General features: G+C 34.3%; 1 protein-coding gene across 4 annotated transcripts in view; it reads right to left on the bottom strand.

Moving 5' to 3' along the window:
• The window catches only part of CUL1 (cullin 1), a 124,806-nt gene that overhangs the window by 26,077 nt on the left and 78,091 nt on the right, over positions 1 to 20,638 (bottom strand). For all 4 annotated transcript variants that reach the window (XM_058297518.1, XM_058297515.2, XM_058297516.2 and 1 more), the window contains exons 5-9: positions 13,733 to 13,783; positions 13,450 to 13,540; positions 12,602 to 12,765; positions 6,387 to 6,549; positions 2,627 to 2,757 (exon numbers count right to left, since the gene is read on the bottom strand). In XM_058297518.1, coding sequence (XP_058153501.1) covers positions 2,627 to 2,757; positions 6,387 to 6,549; positions 12,602 to 12,765; positions 13,450 to 13,540; positions 13,733 to 13,783 — 600 coding nt within the window. The remainder of the gene's footprint in view (positions 1 to 2,626; positions 2,758 to 6,386; positions 6,550 to 12,601; positions 12,766 to 13,449; positions 13,541 to 13,732; positions 13,784 to 20,638) is intronic.

Below are 20,638 nucleotides of genomic sequence, written 5' to 3'. Positions count from 1 at the left end.
CTCCTACAATTCAACAACAAAAAAGATGAAGAACCCAATTTAAAAATGGGCAAAGGACTTGAAGACATTTCTCCAAAGAAGACATACTAATGGCCAATTAACAGAGCAAGAGCTGCTCAACATCATTTTCCCAAGGGGAAAAGGCAAATCAAAATCACACACACTGGGATGGCTATTAAAAAAAAAAAAGAAAAGAAAAGAAAATAACAAGGGTTGATGAGGATGCAGAAAACTGGAACACTTTTGTGTTGTTGACAGGAATATAAAATGGTACAGCCATTAGGGAAAATGGTTCAGTGGCTCCTCAAAAAGTTAAACATAAAACTACCATATGACTCAGCAATTTCACATCCAGGGATATACGAAAAGAAGAAAATAGGCACTTGAATAGGTATTTACATACATATGCTCATAGCAGCATTATTCACAATAGACAAAAAGTGGAAGCAACCAAAGCATCCAAGATTGGATGAATGGACAAAATGTGGTATATACTTAAAATGGAATATTATTCAACTGTAAAATGGAATGAAGTTGATACATGCTACAACATGAATGAACCCTGAAGACAACATGTTGAGTGAAATAAGCCAGACATAAAAGGACAAATATGTATGATCTCACAAATATAAAATAATTAGTGTATGCAAGTCCATAATCAAAAATTAGAATACAGGTTACCAGAGGCAGGGATGGGGGAATGGGGAGTTAATGTTTAATAGTCACAGTTTCTGTTTAGGATGATGAACAAGTTTTGGTGATGACAGTAGCAAAAACTGTGAATGTGATTAATGTTGACCAAGTTGTACCTGAAAGTGGTTAAGAATGGGAAATTTTATGTGGTTTTTGTTACCACAATAAAACTTAAAAAAAAAAACAACCCATAACTATACAACCCAAAGAGTGAACCCAACTATGGACTTTAGTTAATAATATAATTATAATAATACTGGTTCATTAATTGTAACAATTGTTACCACACTAATACAAAAGTGTAAATATAGGGAAAAATGTGTGTGTAGGGAGGTGGTATATGGAAACTGTACTTTCTGCATGATTTTTCTGGAAACCTACAATTGCTCTAAAAAAAAAAAAAGTCAAGCTACACCTTCCATGGCATATTTATGCTCCTTACAAATGATTCTCATCCAAATGTTATGATTCAATTCAATTTGGCAAAAAGCAAAACAAAATCCTAAACTTTAGAATAATGTTCTCAAAGTAGTTAAATTTCATTTAAACATTATACACAATTCTAACTTTTACTAACTGAAACAACCTCTCCTGTTTCCTGGTATTTTCAGAGTGAGTAGGTTCTAGGAAATGATTATGGCACTTGTTGGCAATTTATCTTTTTTATTTATTACATATATTGCCACCAAAACTTTTTAAGATAATAAAATTAAAATTCAGAAAAAGCCCCCTTTTGCACAAAATAGGAAAAGTACATACTTTCCTAAAGGAACATTTTTCTTCACCAGAATAACAATTTTAAATACCACTGTTTCATGAGTTTACTGTAATACCTTAAGTCCCAATACTGGGGACTTCATATTTAAGCTTATGGCCAATTAAAACCTGGAGATCTTTCTCATAAAACCTCTGCTAGGCCAGTTCCTTCCCATCATTTAAGTATAAAATTAAACCTAACGGAATGGCTTTACATTTTTGCCTCTAATAATTTCTATTTTAAAATTTCTATTCAATGTTAGAAAGTTTTGGAGGCCACCAAGAAATTTAATTCAATTATCTTACTCATTTAAATTTTGTAGTATCTGAATGTCTTCATCTAAATTATTGACAAAGATGTGGCAATTAGGGAGGCAGCAACCACCATAAATGAAAATGGAAAAAGGAATCTTTCAAAACATACCAGGGCAATAACATAAAAAAAACACAAAACACAAAACTTAAATTCTTATCAATAATAATCAACACTAAGTGCAAAATAATCAGAAAGAGAAAAGTTTTCTGATTCAGACATAAAAACCAATTGTGATCCAGGAACTTTTCTTTGCCATTAGTTCTCCCAAATACTTTAATGTTCAAATAGGAACAAAACTGAAGACAACTTCTCCATCTCTCAGAATCATGTGAGATTTCCCATAGAAAATTATATGAATTACAGATAGCTTAGCAGTAATATTCTACACAGTTCATTTTGGGGGGCTTAGGGAAGAGGCATGAAAGAAATATTATACATTTTGGGGTCTTTATTGGGCATAGCCTGGGATCTTCAATTATAGGGAATTATTCAGATCAAAATTCTTGAAAGGCACAACTTGTGGACTTTAGGTGGCATGGCAAAAGCTTCTAGAAGACTTCAGCCTTTTCCTTCTATGGGAGAACCCCTTCTCTTCTAGTACAAGGAATGTAATAATGAGGGTGAAAAAATCAAGAAATGATATTTTTATTGCCTACAAAGTGTTAAAGAATAGTTTAGGAGGTGACTGCTAAACAAAACTGTCTAGACGTAAACTTCCTACTTCAAGAAGTCAAAAAAAAACAGGTCCTCCCTGAAAGTTCAATTGACAATCTTCTCATCTGCATTCTTAAAAAAGTACATGCCCGAGGTTCACAAATTGAAAGAATTAGGTCTGATGATTTTCAATTAAGTATTACTTACATTTAATGCAGCTTCTCCACACTTTTCAATTGCTGCAAGACCCTGATTATGAATGTGTGTCTCCAGAAGTTTTTTCAATTCTCCTAAACCATCCTGGATTCTAGATACAAGATTATACATTCGACCCAAATCTGAAAGAAAAAGAAGCCCATCACTATGCACTGAAACAACCTTAGCACATCTAGACCACTAATTATGTATTTATAATGAAATAAAATTGAAGGAGAAAATATTATGAAATAAAATATCAAATAGTTTCTTTACAGTATATACTTTTTTTGTTGTTGCTAAAAGTTAACAATGAAGTCATGATATGGTAAAATTTTATTTTTCCCGTAGTATGAGAAACCACTAACAAAGGAATAGAGAAAAAACTTCCCTCCAACCTATCCTCTCACTGCAAGCTGGGCACTCTAATTCCCTGGGTGCAATGTTCTCCCACATATCCCAATTCATGTTAGCTTTCACTTTTCTCAGGGGATTTTTAATTTGCTTGTTATTTGTGCAAATACGTCATAATCTTTTGAAATGTACCTGAGGTTCAAAAGACTCATGAAGCTATCCAACCTTCTTTTTTATTCTCCTATACACCACCCTCCATCAAGAAGCCTATATACTGCTTGTTCCCCAAATGACCTAAGCATATTTTCCTGCCTTCCTTTATCATCATACTTGCCTAAACCTCACCCTTCTTTTGTAAAGAAACTAGGGAAAATTCAAACTTTTCCATGTCAAGTCTAATATCCACACAAAAGAGCCAATTTATTTAGTTTTCAATCTTAACAGCCCTGGCACATGGTGGTTGCTTAATGTTCATTATAAGAAACTTCTGTACTCTCAAACTGCCTCCCAGTAAATGTTTTAAAATGTGGCAAGTCATTTAATATCTGTTCATTTGGGTATCTTTCTGAACACTGGAGGAACAACTGAGTTTGTTGCCTGGACAGAACTTTTTAGGAGTAATGCACCCATAACTTGTTGAGCTGCCTTTTTTCTGTTATTTTACTTTTTGAATTTGAAATAAAGTTTGAATTTAAAAAAAAATGCAGCCAGTTTTGTAAATCTGTATACTCTTATGTGATTAAATTGGCATACATCATAGGCAACTCACATAAAAAATGTATTTCAGTATCATTATGAAGGAAAACTAAGAATTTTAATGTTGGAGAGATGAGGAGGAGGGGACACTGCTTGATTTTAGACTCTAGATCAGCTCTGCCCTCACCCCAGTGTCCCAGGTTTTAGTATTCTAGAGCTGAGCTGGTTTGGTTTAAGAAAAAGCAATACATCTCCCTGGCACCCTTCACTGGAAGGGTGGTGCTGGAAGGAAGGGATAGAATAGAAGATCACATGTAGGAAAACTCAGGGCCTTAGGATTCACACAGAAAATCACAAGAAAAAAGCAAGTCAAGTCAACAACTTCAGACTATTCCCTTACTCATTAAAAAAAAAAACAGGGACTAAATTCTCTTTCAAGGAAACAGAATGGCCCAACCACCTACAAATCTAGTATGCTTCAGGAAAGCTCTACAGCAGAATCAATTCTTTCCTCCTTCCCCACACACTGAGAAAAAGGATAAAAGTTCTGCAAATGTTCTTTACCCTCTATATACAAACCAGTATAGAAGTAGAATTTAAGGGAACTTATTTCACCCCAGTGTTGTCAGATGCTTTATAATGTACTTTCCTTTGGTTAACAAAGGCTGAAAAGAAAATCTAAGGTAGAAAACTCAGCTTTGGTGGACCAGTTTGGAATATCAAACGTGGCATGTAATCAGGGGCTGCCCTCCTGTTCTCAGAGGCCTAATCATGCTATTAACTTTCTTCATCTGAACATGCTCCCTCCTGGACCCTCTTCATTTACTTCCAGGGTGAGAAAGACTTAAGCAGAGGTTATTTTTGGTAATATAAAATCTAAGGTAGCTTAAAGGGAACTATATCTTTAGTCATTTATTTCTATTTGTAAAAAAGATCTTATTCAAAATACACTATTTCAGGAATACAGCTGTATGTGGATTGTATATAATCTTCCTTTTGAAGATTATTATGGTCAACTGTTTTAACAATTTGATTAAACCCTGTCTCTACTACAATACATTTTAGGGACTGTTTTATTCCTATCCTAATGAATTCCAGGAATAATGAAATTCTTTATTTGTTCCTTGTTAGCAGTTTACAAAAATCCCATCAAAAGGTTAAAAAATTTATGACAAGTATAGTACATTAACTTCAAAAAAATGCTAAGCAGTACTTTCTGAGTTATACAGAATTTTCCAAGAAAGTTTAAAAAAGCAAAAAAATTCTGGATGGTAAACTTAATTATAGGTAGACTGTAGCTTGAAAGGGTGATGGTATATATCGGCCCAATAGAGACTCCATACCTAGTCAGCACAACTTCTCCATTCCCTTTATCCCCTTAGTCCCTATTAAACTCCAATCCACTATCTGTCTCAATGAATATGCTTATTCTAGATATTTCATATAACTAAAATCATAGAACTCTGTCTTTTGGTGCCTGGCTTATTTTAATCGGTGTGTTTTCAAGGTTGATCTATGTTGTAGCATATATCAGAATTCTAATCCTTCTTACTGCTGAATAATATTCCATTGTAAGTATATATTCTGCATTTTGTTTCTCTATTCACCTCTTGATGGGGCACTTGGGTTGTTTCCACCTTTGGATTACTGTGAATAATGCTGCAAGGAACAACAGCATACATACAAGCATCTATTTGAGGCCATGTTTTCACTAACTTTGAGTATATTCCTAAGAGTGGAACCTCTGTGTCATAAGGTAATTCTATTTTTAACTTTTTGAGGATCGGCCAAACTGTCTTCCACAGTGGCTGCACCATTTCACATGCACAAAGGTTCCAATTTCTCTGCATCCTTGCCAACTCTTGTTACTTAAAAAAAAAACAAAAACAGCCATCCCAGTGGGTGTGAAGTGGTTAAATCATTACAGTTTTTTAAAAATTATTTTCTTAAAAAAAAAAAAAAGATTTATTTATTTAACTCACCCCTCCCCACCCCCACTGTCTGCTCTGTGCCCATTCACTATGCATTCTTGCATTCTTCTGTGTCTGCTAGTGTTCTCTTTAGGCGGCACTGGGAACAGATCCTGGGACCTTTAGGAGTGGGAGAGATGCTCAATCTCTTATGCCGCCTCAGCTCCCTGGTCTGCTGTGTCTTACTGTCTCTCCTCTATGTCTCTTTTTGTTGCGTCATCTTGCTGGACCAGCTTGCAGTGCAGGCCAACTTGCCTTTACCAGGAGGCCCCGGGAATAGAACCTGGACCTCCCATACTATAGATGGGAAACCATTTGCTTGAGCCACATCTGCTTACCTATTTTCTTTTTGTACTATTCTGTATATTCCAAATTTTAATAATGTGAAGGTACTACTCTTATAATCATGAATAAAACCCAAATCTTAAAAAAAGAAAATTCCTCTAGAGACACAGAACTTTTGCTAACTTGCAACAGCTTCAATTAGCCCTGCCCACATACTGCCTTGATTTATAAGAGACGTACACCTCTATCATATTCACTACATTTATTTCCTATTTATTGTGAATGCAACATGCCAAAGAAAATAACAAGGTACCAACTGTTTGGCACTCATGACACTTTTTAATGTTACTAACTTCTGGCCCTGTATTTCATGCTTTTTAAAAATAAGGATTTGCCTCTCTTTGTATGCCCTTATAATTTCTAAACTGCAGATCCTAATAAATAGGTAATGAGTCTTAGTGACTCACCTTCATTTTTGTCAGCATCCAATAAATTCTGAAATTCTGTGTGGAAAATTTCCAAGTGTTTTTCAATGAGTACTTGCTCACATTTTCTTGCTAATTCATCTTGTGTGCTTTCATGAAGATAAACTTGAACTCTTCGTTGTTCCTCAAGCAGACGAGCTTCTGCCTGCAGAGAATTAATTACAATGAGGTTTTTAGTTTGTTTTTAAAGAATTGTTATGTGAATAATGGCAAATTAAACTTACAAGCCTGCTCTAATAAAATATGATTAAGAAAAAAGAAGGGAAGTCTTGTAACAGTGGAAGGTCTTTGATTTTAGAGTAAATGCCAGTCATTTTAAATGGCCATGGATGAGTTCCATTTTCTCTGCCATTCCTCTTAAATGTCTTAATAATGTTACCATTATTAATAGTTCAAATATCTTTATATTAAAAATTTCCTTTTGGCTAGAGGTATTTCACCTTTTAGGGTTATATGCTTATCTGACACTCAGTAACCTACAGATCCTCTCTTACACAAGGACACCAAGTTAAGAGCAAGTAGTCTTGCTGAAAGTTACTTTTTAAAAATTTTTTGACAGTTACTCTGCAAGTGAAGAGTTATATAAATATAATCCCTAAAATTGCCATGTGGAAATAACTGTTAGCAATTAGATATTTTAAAAATATATAAACATATGACCCCTTTTGTCAATCACTACTATGTGCCTCTATAACCTACTGGGTTATTTACACATCTTAATTCTTACATTTCCCTCCAAGGAAGAGAAGAAAACAGAGGCAATTTTGCACAGCAGCAAAGTTAACAAAAATCACCATGTTTTACAATATGTCACCACAAAGTGCCATTGAGCAAACACTAAATTATCCAAGTGGGGACTAAAATTTAATTATAATCTCAAACTATTTGGGCAAATTGAATAAATGAAAACAAAACTATATTTTATATTGTAAAGATGCCAATTCTCTCTAAAATAGTTTTCAATTTGGTACAAATCTGGCAAAATTTAACTATAAAAATAGATATTCAAGAAACAAGAAAACTTATAAAAAGAAAAATGACTGGGCAGGACTTGCATTGTCAAGAATTGATGATAATGGGACAAATGTTTAAATTACAGAACAAGTTAGAAGATTACTACACATTCTAAATAATAAAATGTGAAAAATAAAATTAACTTGGAAAAGATCCACAGCATATATCAAAAGGTTAATATCCTTACTATGTAATTACCTCTGACAAATCAATAAGTATATCTAAAATAAAAACATGAGATAGGAAAGGAACAAGTAATTTGCAAATCAAGAAATACAGACTGACAATTCACACACGTAAAAAAGGATCAAAACTCATGATTTAATTTACATTTGAAAATTATCAAATGCCCTTTCACCCATATTAAACTGGCAAATAGTTTTTAAAAATTTTATTTCCCAAAAGAAATGAAAATATGGAGGGAAAAAAGGCTTTCAGTGCTGGTTGGAGTACACACTGGTGTTAAATTTTCTAGAGAACAATTTAAAAATACATGTCGAAAGTCTTAATAAATGTTTCTAGACTTTGAATAAGTAATTCCAGTTCCAGGAACTTATCCCAAGTAAATAATGAGAGTTGTACATATTAAAATCATATACAGGGGGAACAGATGTGGCTCAGGCAGTTGGGTGCCCACCTCCCACACTGGAGGTCCTGGCTTTGGTTCCCAGTAGACTCGAATAATGAACAAACAGACAAGGGAGTCATGGGGGGTGGGGGGTGAGGGGGTGGGGGGACGGTTTGATGACCAAAAGAGAAGAGGATCAGAATATATAAACATATAAACTAGCAAATCACAGAAGAGACCTCAATAGCCAATTAATGTAAGAAAGTATGTACTACATGAATATTAAATATAATTTTTAAAAAATCATGTAAAGTGTTATGTTGTGATAAATGAGAAGTTACTGAATTTTCAATAAGGTAATTAATTAAATCATAGCATATTCAGTTAATGGAATACTTTTATCAACTAAAATAAATAAAATGTGACTTTAACAAATTAGTGAAAAAAATGACCCCCCCCCCAAATTCAATAGCATTATTCAATTCAGTTTTTTTTTCCCTAATTCAGTTTTATATAATACTTATTAACAGTGTCCCAGGCTTGTAGGATTATGTTATTTCTATTTTCCAAATACAATATGTAATTTTTTTCTTATTACAAAGGTATTTTAAAAAACACTTTTAAAAAGTGATCTTTGTGTGCTTTTAACTCAGACACTGTGCTTCAATCTAATATGTCATTAAGCTTGACACTTCAAGAACTAAAGCCGATAAAATACAGGACATTCAAGCCAAAAAGCACTACTTCTTGTTTTAAGTTATCTGTTTCTTGGAAGAATTTAATGACCTCAAGCAGCAAAAGCCCTTATCTTTTAAAATCTTTGCTTTCTGCTACAATACAATTTTACCCCTTCTCAGATAAAACATTACACTTTGATATCATTGCTGCTTCATTCTTTGAGAGGCACTGGCTTTCTATTGCTTTACTAAAAATAGTAGCATCCTGTAGCCCCTTCTACAGGGGCCAAGACAGCAGGAAAAGAATAAATTATACCAAAGTGATTACAAAATCCTTTAAGCTCAAAGAGGCCTCAATGATATCTTACATGTAAAGAAGCCAGAGTTATAGGTGTTGAATGTTATATTAGAAAGGGGAGACATTTACTTTCTTCTTTGATACCAAGAGTAAAACAAGCTTTTAATTATCACTGTACTTAGCAGACAATTATTTTAGAACACCAAGATCAAACTGGAAATGACTGAATGAAATAAAGATTGCTCCTATTAATCCCTATTAAGATGGGTTCACAGGAGGGGGAGGGAAGGGCAAATTAACCAAGTAAGGTATATTTCATTTTAAAGTTTCTTTTAAGACATTAGAAATCTAGCATAGTCTTACAATTCTCTTATATAGCTCAATCTAGAATTAATCAGACGAGTTTGTAGTAACCTATCCACACTCCTTTCATAAAAGCTGGCATATTTTGGATGACTGGTTGCACTGTTAGGAGATACTGAAACAGAGTTTAATGCCCTATATTAAAATTGAACTATGACTTTGGCCTAATTAAGACCTTCCTCTCTAAATAACTTTTTTTTTTTTAGGAAGTACTTGGGATTGAACCCAGGACCTCATACATGGGAAGCAGGTACTCAACCACTGAGCTATATCTGCTCCCCAAGGAGAGTTAGTATTTTCCATTTGTTAGTTTTGTTTTTAGGCAGTACCAGGGACAGAACCTGGGACCTTATATATGGCAAGCAGGCTCTCAACCATTTGAGCTACCTCTCTCTGCTCCCCAAATAACTTTTTTAATAGTTGGCTTTAGGCCAGACACATGTTAAGTAGAATTAAAGTATTAAATGTTATCTGTTCACAATCTTTCATATTTTATTTTTAGATATATATGGACATATAGTAAGATCGTTTAAAAATACTAGTGTGGCTCAGTATTTTCACTTTTCAAAGTCATCTCTAGTAAGGGAAGCCAAAGCTTCTCAAATGTTTCCCCTAAAATATTCTTCAAAAGCAGACAAAGTGAACAAAGACCTCCGGAGAATTTGTGTATATTATCCCAACTGGCTGCTGAAAGCAGGATATTTCTTGAAGGTTCATACTCTATCTCTATAGTATCCATGGGTTTTGAATTCTATTCTCTGATAGAATATAATTTTCTCCACCAATTACTGAACAAAGCATGCCACCTTCTATCCTGTGGTTTTGCATACTCCTTGGCATATACTGGAGATTTTGAAGGATGTATGTTTAATAGCAAACACTTGTATAATGCCTGCTCTTTGCCAGGCACTATTCTAAGCACTTCATTTAGTCCTCATCATGAATTATTACTATTACTCCCAATTTTACAGGTGAGGAAACTGACCAACAGGAAGGTTAAAGTTATCCAGCTAATAAATAAATGGTGGACCAGGGATTTTAAAGCTACACTCGGACCCCAGTTTGAGATGCAAGGCTAAGAGCAATATTATTCATGTGGTTAGATTCTAATTTTATGCTTACAGTTTCTCATTACAGAGTTCCAGTATATACTGGAAGTCAGGTTTGGTATGATCCAACTAGATTTGGGCCAAACCTTTAATTCCCCACTAAAAAGGAATCTCCACTCAAGGAATCAGAATCCAGGAAGTTTGCTGCTCTCTTGAAGGCACGGCTCATGCTGGATTGAAAGCAACCAAGGTCACTGGGAATCTTTGCTCCTAAGTTTCTTTTACTTCATGACTCATTTTAAAAACAGATTTCCTTGTTTAAAGAGCACTATGTAACACTACCCTATAAAGCAGAATTCCTTGTACCAGAGCACTACTCCCTTCATCCATGTAGAAAATCAAGATGATCCCAAATCCCTAAGAAGTCTACAGAAAGAAGTTCTCACTACTATTGTGGACATGTATCCTGGTAAAAGTCCTGACTTTAGAACATAAATGGTTTTAAAAGAATCACTATATATGGCAGAGTTGGATAAAACATGTGTTCACGAAAACCATACTGCCACAGTAAAAAGGAAATAACATACAATGCTAAGATTCAAAACATGTTTCAAAAGTTCATTTGTCACGCAGCTGTTTCAAACTCTGAATAAGCTAATTAGGTTACAGGTTGGCATACAAAAGCCAAATTAACTCACAATTATCCAAAAGAACTACTAATATTCGAAGTATAATACTGCAGAATAGTTTTTTTTGGGTTAGATTTTCAGATACTCAGAAATTTGTTGAGTACTTCCATACTTCAAACTTGTCAGCTCCACTTATAACCATATCTCCTGTAGGAAAATGCATTCAGAACATTAAGGAACATTTTATGGTAAGATCTCTCTATGTGATCAGAGGGTAGCGCTGTTGCTCTTAACTTTCTATCTCTGCACACAGAAAAAGAAATTCTGCAGTCCATTCACCCTCCAAGTGAACAAGGAATAAAAGGCAAAGAAGGTATCAGATGCAGTCAGATCTAAATACCCTGGAAGTTTTGCATAAAAAAGGTCAGGGATCGGGAAACGGACTTTGGCCCAGTGGTTAGGGCGTCCGTCTACCATATGGGAGGTCCGCAGTTCAAACCCCGGGCCTCCTTGACCCGTGTGGAGCTGGCCATGCGCAGCGCTGATGCACGCAAGGAGTGTCGTGCCACGCAAGGGTGTCCCCCGCGTGAGGGAGCCCCACGCGCAAGGAGTGCGCCCGTGAGGAAAGCCGCCCAGCGTGAAAAGAAAGAGCAGCCTGCCCAGGAATGGCGCCGCCCACACTTCCCATGTCGCTGACGACAACAGAAGCGGACAAAGAAACAAGACGCAGCAAATAGACACCAAGAACAGACAACCAGGGGAGGGGGGGAAATTAAATAAATAAATAAATCTTTAAAAAAAAAAAAAAAAAAAAGGTCAGGGATCAGCAGACCACAACACGTGAGCCAAATTCTACTGCTATCTTTTTTTGACGGTAGTTTTATTGTGACACAGCCACACTCATCCATTTACATATTGTCACAGCTGCTTCTGTGTTACAACAGCAGAGTTAAGCATTTGTAATGATACTATGTTGTTTATAAAGTCTAAAATATTTATTTACTGGCCTTTTGTTAAAAAGTTTGTCAAACCCTCACGTAGGTCATTCTTTAGAGCATAAGTCAGGGATACCTGTATTTCTAAGAAAGAGAAACTAATAATAAACACATCAGAACTCCATTATAACAAAACTTACTACAGTACATTTAGGTTCTGTTGTTTCAGAAGGCCTTCTCCCATAATACAAACACGAAGACTGTCTTATGGCTAGATTCTTAGTGGCAATTTCAGAAGAAAAAGAGCTGAAAGCTTAGAGTTTGCAAATTTGGGAATATTTGTTTATTAAAAGCTTATTTTCTCACTGACATGAAACTAACTCCCATTAGATATAGATGTATATTCTAAAGGAACAGTTTAAAACTGGAAAGCTATCCAGCTCTACGGTTATGTTCGTAGAATGGTTAACAGAACACTGACTCGTGATCATCACATTAATTTACAAAAGCTCCTTGGAGAATAAGGAGAATCACTGTGTACCTGCCATCAACACCATAGGCAACCAGGACTGCTCAACAAATGACCTGTAAAGAAAATCACATACACTAAAAATAATAATGCATTCTGAATAGCAAAAAGTTTTAACACTATATTTAAGGTTACCTTTTTCATATACTCAGTAACTGGGTTCTGCTGCAAGAATTCAGTACTCTCTCTTGTGTAAAATCTCTCTGTGTCAGCCAAAAATTGAGATTCGAAGGATTCTTTATATACTGTTAACGTAGGGCCTTTTGCAAATGCATCATCTTCATTCAGCCCCAATTCCACTAGAAATAAATATGAACTATATTTCAATTATCCTACTCTATAGTACATTTCAAAGAATATACTTAGGTGCATCATTCAATTTGTTATGTTTAAAAAGTAAATGTGAAACAGTAAGGCATAAAGTAAATCTGTTATTCACCAAATATTAAATCACCATTTCAATAAAATAGCAAAGAAAAAATTCAAGATGTATATGAGCAAGGTAATTCTAATCTATGATTAGGCATGCTTCAAAATTATCATGAAGTTCATTTAGAGAACTTTTATATTTTAAAAAACTTAAATACAATACAAATACTAATTTTAAACTGTTAAGTTATTTAAAAATATTACTTTATTAATATATCAGCTTTACAAACTCAGTTTTTCAAGCTGATATTCATTTCTGATTATCATTCAGCTCCATTAATGACACTCTATCACATTATATATATCCAGATCTTCACTATGAGACAAGAAAAGAAAATAATGGAAATGCCTATTTTATCCACATTTACGCAAGGTACAGGGATCAAATACCTTTTCTGATGGGTAAAATAAAAGAAAAATCACATTGACTTAAAAGAGAATTATGAATACCTTTGTAAATGCTAACACTATTAATATTAAAATATTTTAATAAGGATTCATTGGAACACTATTAAAATTGCCATTTGATAAGAAATTAAAGGGAAACTATTTACCGTAAGACTGTACAACTCCACTAATCAATCTTGTATTGATGGTTTCACCATTTCTTTCCTTTTCAATCAGTTTTAAAACAGCATTTGTTACCTTTAGACATGATATAGGAAAAATTGAAACAGATTATACACTACAGTATATATTGCTACATATCCTTTAAACACTCAAATCCATTAAATATTACCAGATGAGTTATTCTGAGACATTCCAGAAGGAGTAGGAAAGACAAAGGTTAAGGAATAAATTTTTAAAGAGATTTAAGACACACACGTGCACAAGTACCTGTTTATTCAATGGCCTGAACAGACAATCTCTCCAAGTCACCAATGCAAGCTGGATTAAAGAGAAAAAATATAAATGTCTATACTTCTACTATGGTTTCTGAAGATTGAAGTCATAGTAAATAATCTGAATTCCACATATTCATCAATATTTTTAGATTATAAATTGGTAAAAATCCATCATTATGATGAAATCTGAAAGCCACTCTCAAGTTAAATTCAAGAGGTATCAAAGTTAGACATTTATTAGCTCAGAGTTAATCAGGATAAAACAAAATTTGGATTTAAGGAAAAGATTCATATCAACTTAAAAGGTAACAGTGGATAAAATCTATAAATTTGTTCCCTGACTCAGACAAATTTAGTTTTAGGCCTAACATACTTAATGAAGACAGTTTTCATTCATCAGTTTCCCTTTCCTAATACTCAGCAATCTATAATAACCTAGTAAGTTCTGTATCTTGATTGTGGTGATGGTCTCATGGGTGTACAAAACTGTAAATGCATCAGACTGTAAATTTTAAATGGGTGTGGCTTACTGTACATAAATTATTCCTCAAAAAAGTTTGTTTTTAAGAATTTAAACATACTTTCTTCTTCTGATAAAAGCAACCGAAACATAACAATAGCTAATTTTACACAACATACAAACACTGTGGTAAGCGTGGACCTTCCAGTTAATCCTCACTGAGGTACTAAGGAAGTAGTGCAACTTTATCATGAAGAGGGAAACTTATTTTAAGGGTGATGCATACCTTGGCTTTGTGACAAGGTATTATGTGGGAAAAGGTGAATTTGAAAAATCGAATTTGAGAAACAAAGGATATATCAGTTTAACTGAAGCATAGTATGAATGAATTAAAATCATTAGCACATAAAGTTTTTAAACTAACAAAGTGAAACTTGCATGGGAAAATTAGAATTTTACATTTTATACAGGATTAGTGGCTATATTCAGACTTTTGAAAGCCCTCTGAAATAAAACATTTCCAAAAACAAATTCATTCCCATCTTACAAAGATTGTCTGTTTTGCTATATTTTGCTTAAACTAATTATATTTTCACTGAGGTTCTTTCTATTCACTTTTTTCAAAAAAACTGATTTTGATCTAGAAAAAGTACACTGTAATTAAATGGATGTCAAATGATTTTTTTGGGAAAAAAGACTGCAAATTTGTATTTTATATAAGCCTTTCTGCCATCTCTTTGCGCAATAATCATAAAAAACTCTGTTATTTTACATTAATTTGATATTATCTCCCTTTTCTGTGTGTACCTTATTATATAGGACCCCAGTGATTATTTCTGGCATAGCCTATTATCTGGGAGACGTAGAGAAGAATTGCTGGAAATCATACCACCTAAAATTAAAGATTAGAAAATATTTTATAAATGTATTAGAACACATATTTAAAAACCACTTGCAGGTATAACAATCAGAGAAAGGAAATTTTAATTGCTGGTGGGGAGCGAGCTGAAGCCTCTCTTCAGACCTCCACCATACTGTCAACCTAATAAGCTCCTGCCTGAATCCTGGTCTGTCTCCAAGCCTCAATAACCTAGGATCTAACATTTTGGTGCCAAAACCCGGGAGTCGAGATCAAAGGAGCCCACTTGTCTGTTCCTTTTCCATCCTCACAGGCAGGCCAAAAAATGGGACCTTAGGCCCTAAAGCACCTTTCTTTCTTGGCTTCCCTCTGAACCTAACATTACTATTCTTAAATTATAGCAATAATTTCAAACAAATCGGTTCTGTTTATCCACCTAAGCTGCTTTATATTCAGATATGGATGATTCTGGATACCGACAATTTAGGGCCTCAGGTCTTTATATGTAAAAATAAATCTCTCTCAAGATACTAAAATTCGTCAAAGGACCCAACATTCCTTCTCAGCAGATGAAAAGCAAGTCCACACAAAGACATGGAGGTCAATGTTCACAGTAGTATTATTATAATAGCCAAAAAAGTGAAAACAACCCAAATGTCCACCAATTAGTAAATGAATAAGCAAAATTTGGTATAACCATATAATGGAATATTATTTGTTAATAAAAGAAAATGATATGCAGATACATACTACAACACAGATGAACCATGAAAACATGCCAAGACACAAAGATTACTATTATATGGTTTCATTTATTTGAAATGTCCAGAAAAGGCATATCTAAAGAGGCAGAAAGGGAATTAATGATTGTTAAAGCTGGTGATAGGAACATGGATTAACTATAAATTCTCATCTTACTGGGGTGATGAAAAGGATCTAAAACTATTTTATGGTCATGGTTACAAAATTTGGTATATGAAAAATCATGGAATTATACATTTAAAATTGGGAGGTTTTATGGTATGTAGATTAAACCCCATTAAATTTTTTAAAAAGTTTACTTATAGTAGGGAAATTATTTTTCAATAAAGCCGTTTAAAAAAGAACCTGAAAAGAGCAAAGATTTAAGTCTATGGGACATACACTTAACAAGTATAGCATTAATTATAGGTTCAAATAAAAGCCCTGAATCTCAGCAGAGTTGCAACACCTACTTTCCCGTTCACTGGACTCATCCAGGACAACTAACAAGGAGATGATGATGGACAATACCCATCCCCAAAACAGAGTGTCTGCAAGTGCACAGTTCCATTCCTCTGCCCCATGGGACCTGAGCCCCCTCTCAATTAGAAACAAAGTGGCATCACCATGCCAAAATCCTCAAGATTGGGGAATGAACAATGGACTAAAGTAGACTTATTATTATTGTATTATAGACCTATTATTATTCTAGCAATGGAAGAACTTTTATCACTGATATAAAAGCAGTGGCCACCAGAGGATCTGAGGAAAGGGAGAGGGAAGAATAGGTGTAACATGGGGGCATTTTTGGGACACTGGAATTGGCCTGCATGATATTGCAATGATGGATACAAGCCACTATATATTTTGTCATAACCTATAAAATTGGCAGAGTGTAAACTATAATGTAAACTACAGATCACAGTTAGTAGCAATGCTTCAATGTGTTCAATTATAGCACATATATCACACTAATGAAAGACGTTAACGTGGGAAAATGTGGAAGGGGGAGAAGTTGAGTCATATAGGTTCCCCTATATTTTTTATGTAACATTTATGTAACCTGAAGCTTCTTTAAAATTTTAAAGGAGGTAATTATGAGTAAATGCTAAAACAAAAAATAATTTCAAGTATTCTGAAATCAACTGACAAATCACAGATTTTGAAAGTGAAATCTCCCTAGTTTAGGAATAAAACTATGTAATGTAGTTTGCAAAATGGACATCAAACTCAGTTATATAATTTTTTCCTAGACTAAAAAAAAATAGTTAAAAGGCCCAGAAGACTATGCAAGAAAACCATTTCTCTTCTATCACTGTGAAGACAAAAAAAAGTATGCAGCAGAACTGCCTGAGCTCTATCATTTGCACCCTGTTCAGTTCTCTTCTCGAGCAGCTGGCACCTAAGACAACAGCTAATATCTAAATAACATGTATATTAAAAGCATCCATAAAAAACAGTTGTGTAAAAACACAAAATTCAGAACATCCCATCTTGTAGAATTTTAGTTCACAACCTCCCCCCCAAGTCAAACCCCAATAAATTTTCTACAATGGGTTTTTCTCAACACTGGTACCACTAGAGTTCTGGGAAGGAATATTCTTTGTTGGGGGATGTCTTTGCATTGTGGGATGTTTAGTAACATCCCTAATATCTACCCACTAAAAATATTTTGAGACACTACCAAATGTCCCCTGGGGGACAAAATCACCCCCATTGAGAACCAGTGGTCTAAAATTTGCTTTTATATTGGCCAACCAATTTGTATACCTCAGTATCTGGCATTTCAAAAGTACAAAGGGATCCCTTGTAGGGTGCCAGACAAAATATCTATGTTTAAAAGGCAGCTTTCAATTAAACACTAGGTAAACTGGAATGGTTAGATTTTAGAAATTAATCCTGGATGTCACCTTCTGGTAAAGTTTATGCCCTGAATGAAATTTAGGGAAGGTCTGCTTCATGTAATTCTTAACCAGTGGTATGCATCAGAATCCTCTGTGGTGCTTTTAAAAGCTACGCAATTCCAGGCTACTGCATCAGTAATTGTCATGATTTCCAAGTACTGCATTAATAAAAAAGAAAAGGGGAATAAAGGGGGAAAGTGGGGAAAAAGGAGAAGAGGGAGGAAAAGGGAGGAAGACTGTGCGTGTATGTAGGTAAAAATGCATTTTTAAAGTGAAGTTGTGAAAGGTCATGTAGCTTATGTTTTTCATTTCTCTAAACTTCCAAAAGGGGTTATATCAAAAAAGTAATTAAAATAAAAATGCCCTCTGGAAGAGAAATGTCAGAAGTCATACGTGATTTTTAAACTGTTTCTTGGGAGAATTAAAATAAAATTCAAAGTGATAATTTAACACACAAATACTAACTGTTAAGAAATTCATTTAAAGATAAAATGCTATCAGTGTTATTTTCCCCACATTTAAAACTATAGCTAAAACTTGGTTGGGGAAAGGGATATGGCTCAAGTAGTTGAGCACCTGCCTCCCACACAGGAGGTCCTGGGTTTGGTTTCCAGTGCCTCCTGAAAAAACCAAAAAAAGCAAAAGAAACAATAAAACCAACTCAGGGAAGCAGATGTGGCTCAGTGGTTGAGTGCCAGCTTCCCACATATGAGGCCGCAGGTTCAATCCTTGGTCCCTGGTAACTCAAAAAGAGAAATCATCACAGAAAATCAACTACACATAAAGGAGTTTGCAATAAAGAAAAAGAGAAGAAAAACTTGGTTTATGTAAAATACATATTTCTGGAAAAACCATATAAATATCTTTCACCAAGTAGTATTTCTACTAAAAAAAAATCACAAGACAATATGAAAATCATATTAAGGGGGAAAATATCAATAGAGAATCACTACTAAAACACAGACAATACATTCAAGTCTACTGGTAGAATATCAGATTTCAGTATTAGGAATTACAATATCCAAAATGATGCTGGAGGAGAGTCTCATTTTCCAGGAAAAATGCAACCTTGGGGGGACTGTTTAAAAATAACTTTTCCTTGTGAAAGTTCTATGTTGTTTTTCTTCCCCAACTCTTCAAGCATCTTCAACAGGTGTAAGGCAGTAATGAAAAGGCAGTGCTGTAGCCATGACTGAACTAAAATATACTACACCTTTAAAAATAACTTTTTCCAAACTCTTTTCCTAAATTAAGAAAGCCCTCTTAATTGACTTCAGATGATTTGTTACTTTCAAGAAGAAAGTAAGAAGAGCCAGGCAGGATAAGAACGCAGGACCAAAGGTGAACCAAAGAACAGTTAAGAAAAGAAATTCAAGAAAACTCTTGCTGAGTCACTTTAATGTCAATAATGAAATTATAATTTTATGTCCCCTGGTTGATTTGAAAAGAAACCAACAATTGTCTATAATTAAAAGGAATAAAGGGGACTAGGAAAAAAGTAAATCTTTACGTTTCATGAGAAAGCACTTCCATTTTTGGAGATTCTGGAAGATACAATTAGAGATCACTGTGTGAGAACTATTCATTTGTGTCAATTGATATTTGACCTCAAAACAAATTGAACAGGCTCACTGACATAGTATATGGAGGAAAATTGCCTCCAGGTATATGTATTAATTGGCCTCTACTAAATTTAAGGCAGCATATTGTATTTCCAAGGAGTGATTATTTTATTTAAAGATATTAAAAATGTGTTGAGTAAAATTTAAAAATAAAAGGTACTGAAACCTGAAAAAAACTCTAAAAGTATATTTGAAATTCTTTATTTACATTTGACCTGTTTTTGAATATAGTATAGAAAAAGCAAAAAAAAAGAGTAATTATCTTTTGAGTCTGTGATGGTTTTTGTTATGTCTAAATCTTGCTTTAGATAAAGCATGCTTCTCAGAAGACATGAACCAAAATCAAGTAGATTCTACACCAGACAACTTTCAGTCTCAAGAAAGCAATTTCAAGTGGAAAAGAAAGCTACAACAAAATCTTCATATTAAAAATCTAAACCTAGACAGTTTTGTTATAACTATATAAAAATATATAAAAAGGTACTATTGTGAAACAATAATATTGTGAAATAGAGACCAAGTATTGCTACATTATAGTGCTATTATAACAATACTCTTGGATAAAGAAATTACCTCATTATATAGAATATGACATTTTAACAACTCTGGTTCAAAAAGCATACCTGGGAGCAGATGTAGCTCAAGTTGTTGAGCGCCTGCTTCCCATGTAGGAGGTCCTGGGTTCCATTCTCAGTACCTCCAAAAAACAAAACAACAAACAAACGAAAAAACCAACTCTCACTGGGGAGTGGGTGTAGCCCAGTTGTTGAGCACTTGTTTCCCAAGTATGAGGTCCTGAGTTCAATCTTCAGTACCTCCTTAAAAATTAAAAAAAAGAAAAAGCACCTGTCTGTATGATTGTCTGCCTAGTCTATTATAAACAAGAGACTATTCTATTAACTGACTCCTCCCCTTGGTTGGGCTAGAAGAGTAGTTCTCAAACTTGAATGTGCTTCAGAATTATTTTGGAAGCCTTGGAGATTGCTGGGCCCTACCTCCAGAGTTTGTTTTAAGTCTGAGGTGAGGCCTAGAAATGTGCATTTCTAACAAGTTCCCAGGTGACAGAGATACTACTGGTCTGGGGATACTCCACACATCCCATGGAAAATCAATGGGCCAAGAAAAAGTGTTACTGACTGAAGAAAGATTCATGAGGATGATTCAACTATTCAGATTTTGCCCTTTTAAAATCAGTCCAAAAAAAATCTCAAATATAAACCACAAATATTATTTATATTACGTTACTTTGTAGAGTGAAAAAAAGAGTAAAACTTCACATTACAGTTCTCTCCCTGAAGCACACGAGACCAGA

The sequence above is a fragment of the Dasypus novemcinctus genome, chromosome 5, assembly GCF_030445035.2.
Source record: "Dasypus novemcinctus isolate mDasNov1 chromosome 5, mDasNov1.1.hap2, whole genome shotgun sequence".
NCBI classification, from domain to species: domain Eukaryota; kingdom Metazoa; phylum Chordata; class Mammalia; order Cingulata; family Dasypodidae; genus Dasypus; species Dasypus novemcinctus.
The sequence above is the reverse complement of the archived record's forward strand: the minus strand, read 5'-3'. Positions and strand labels throughout refer to the sequence as shown.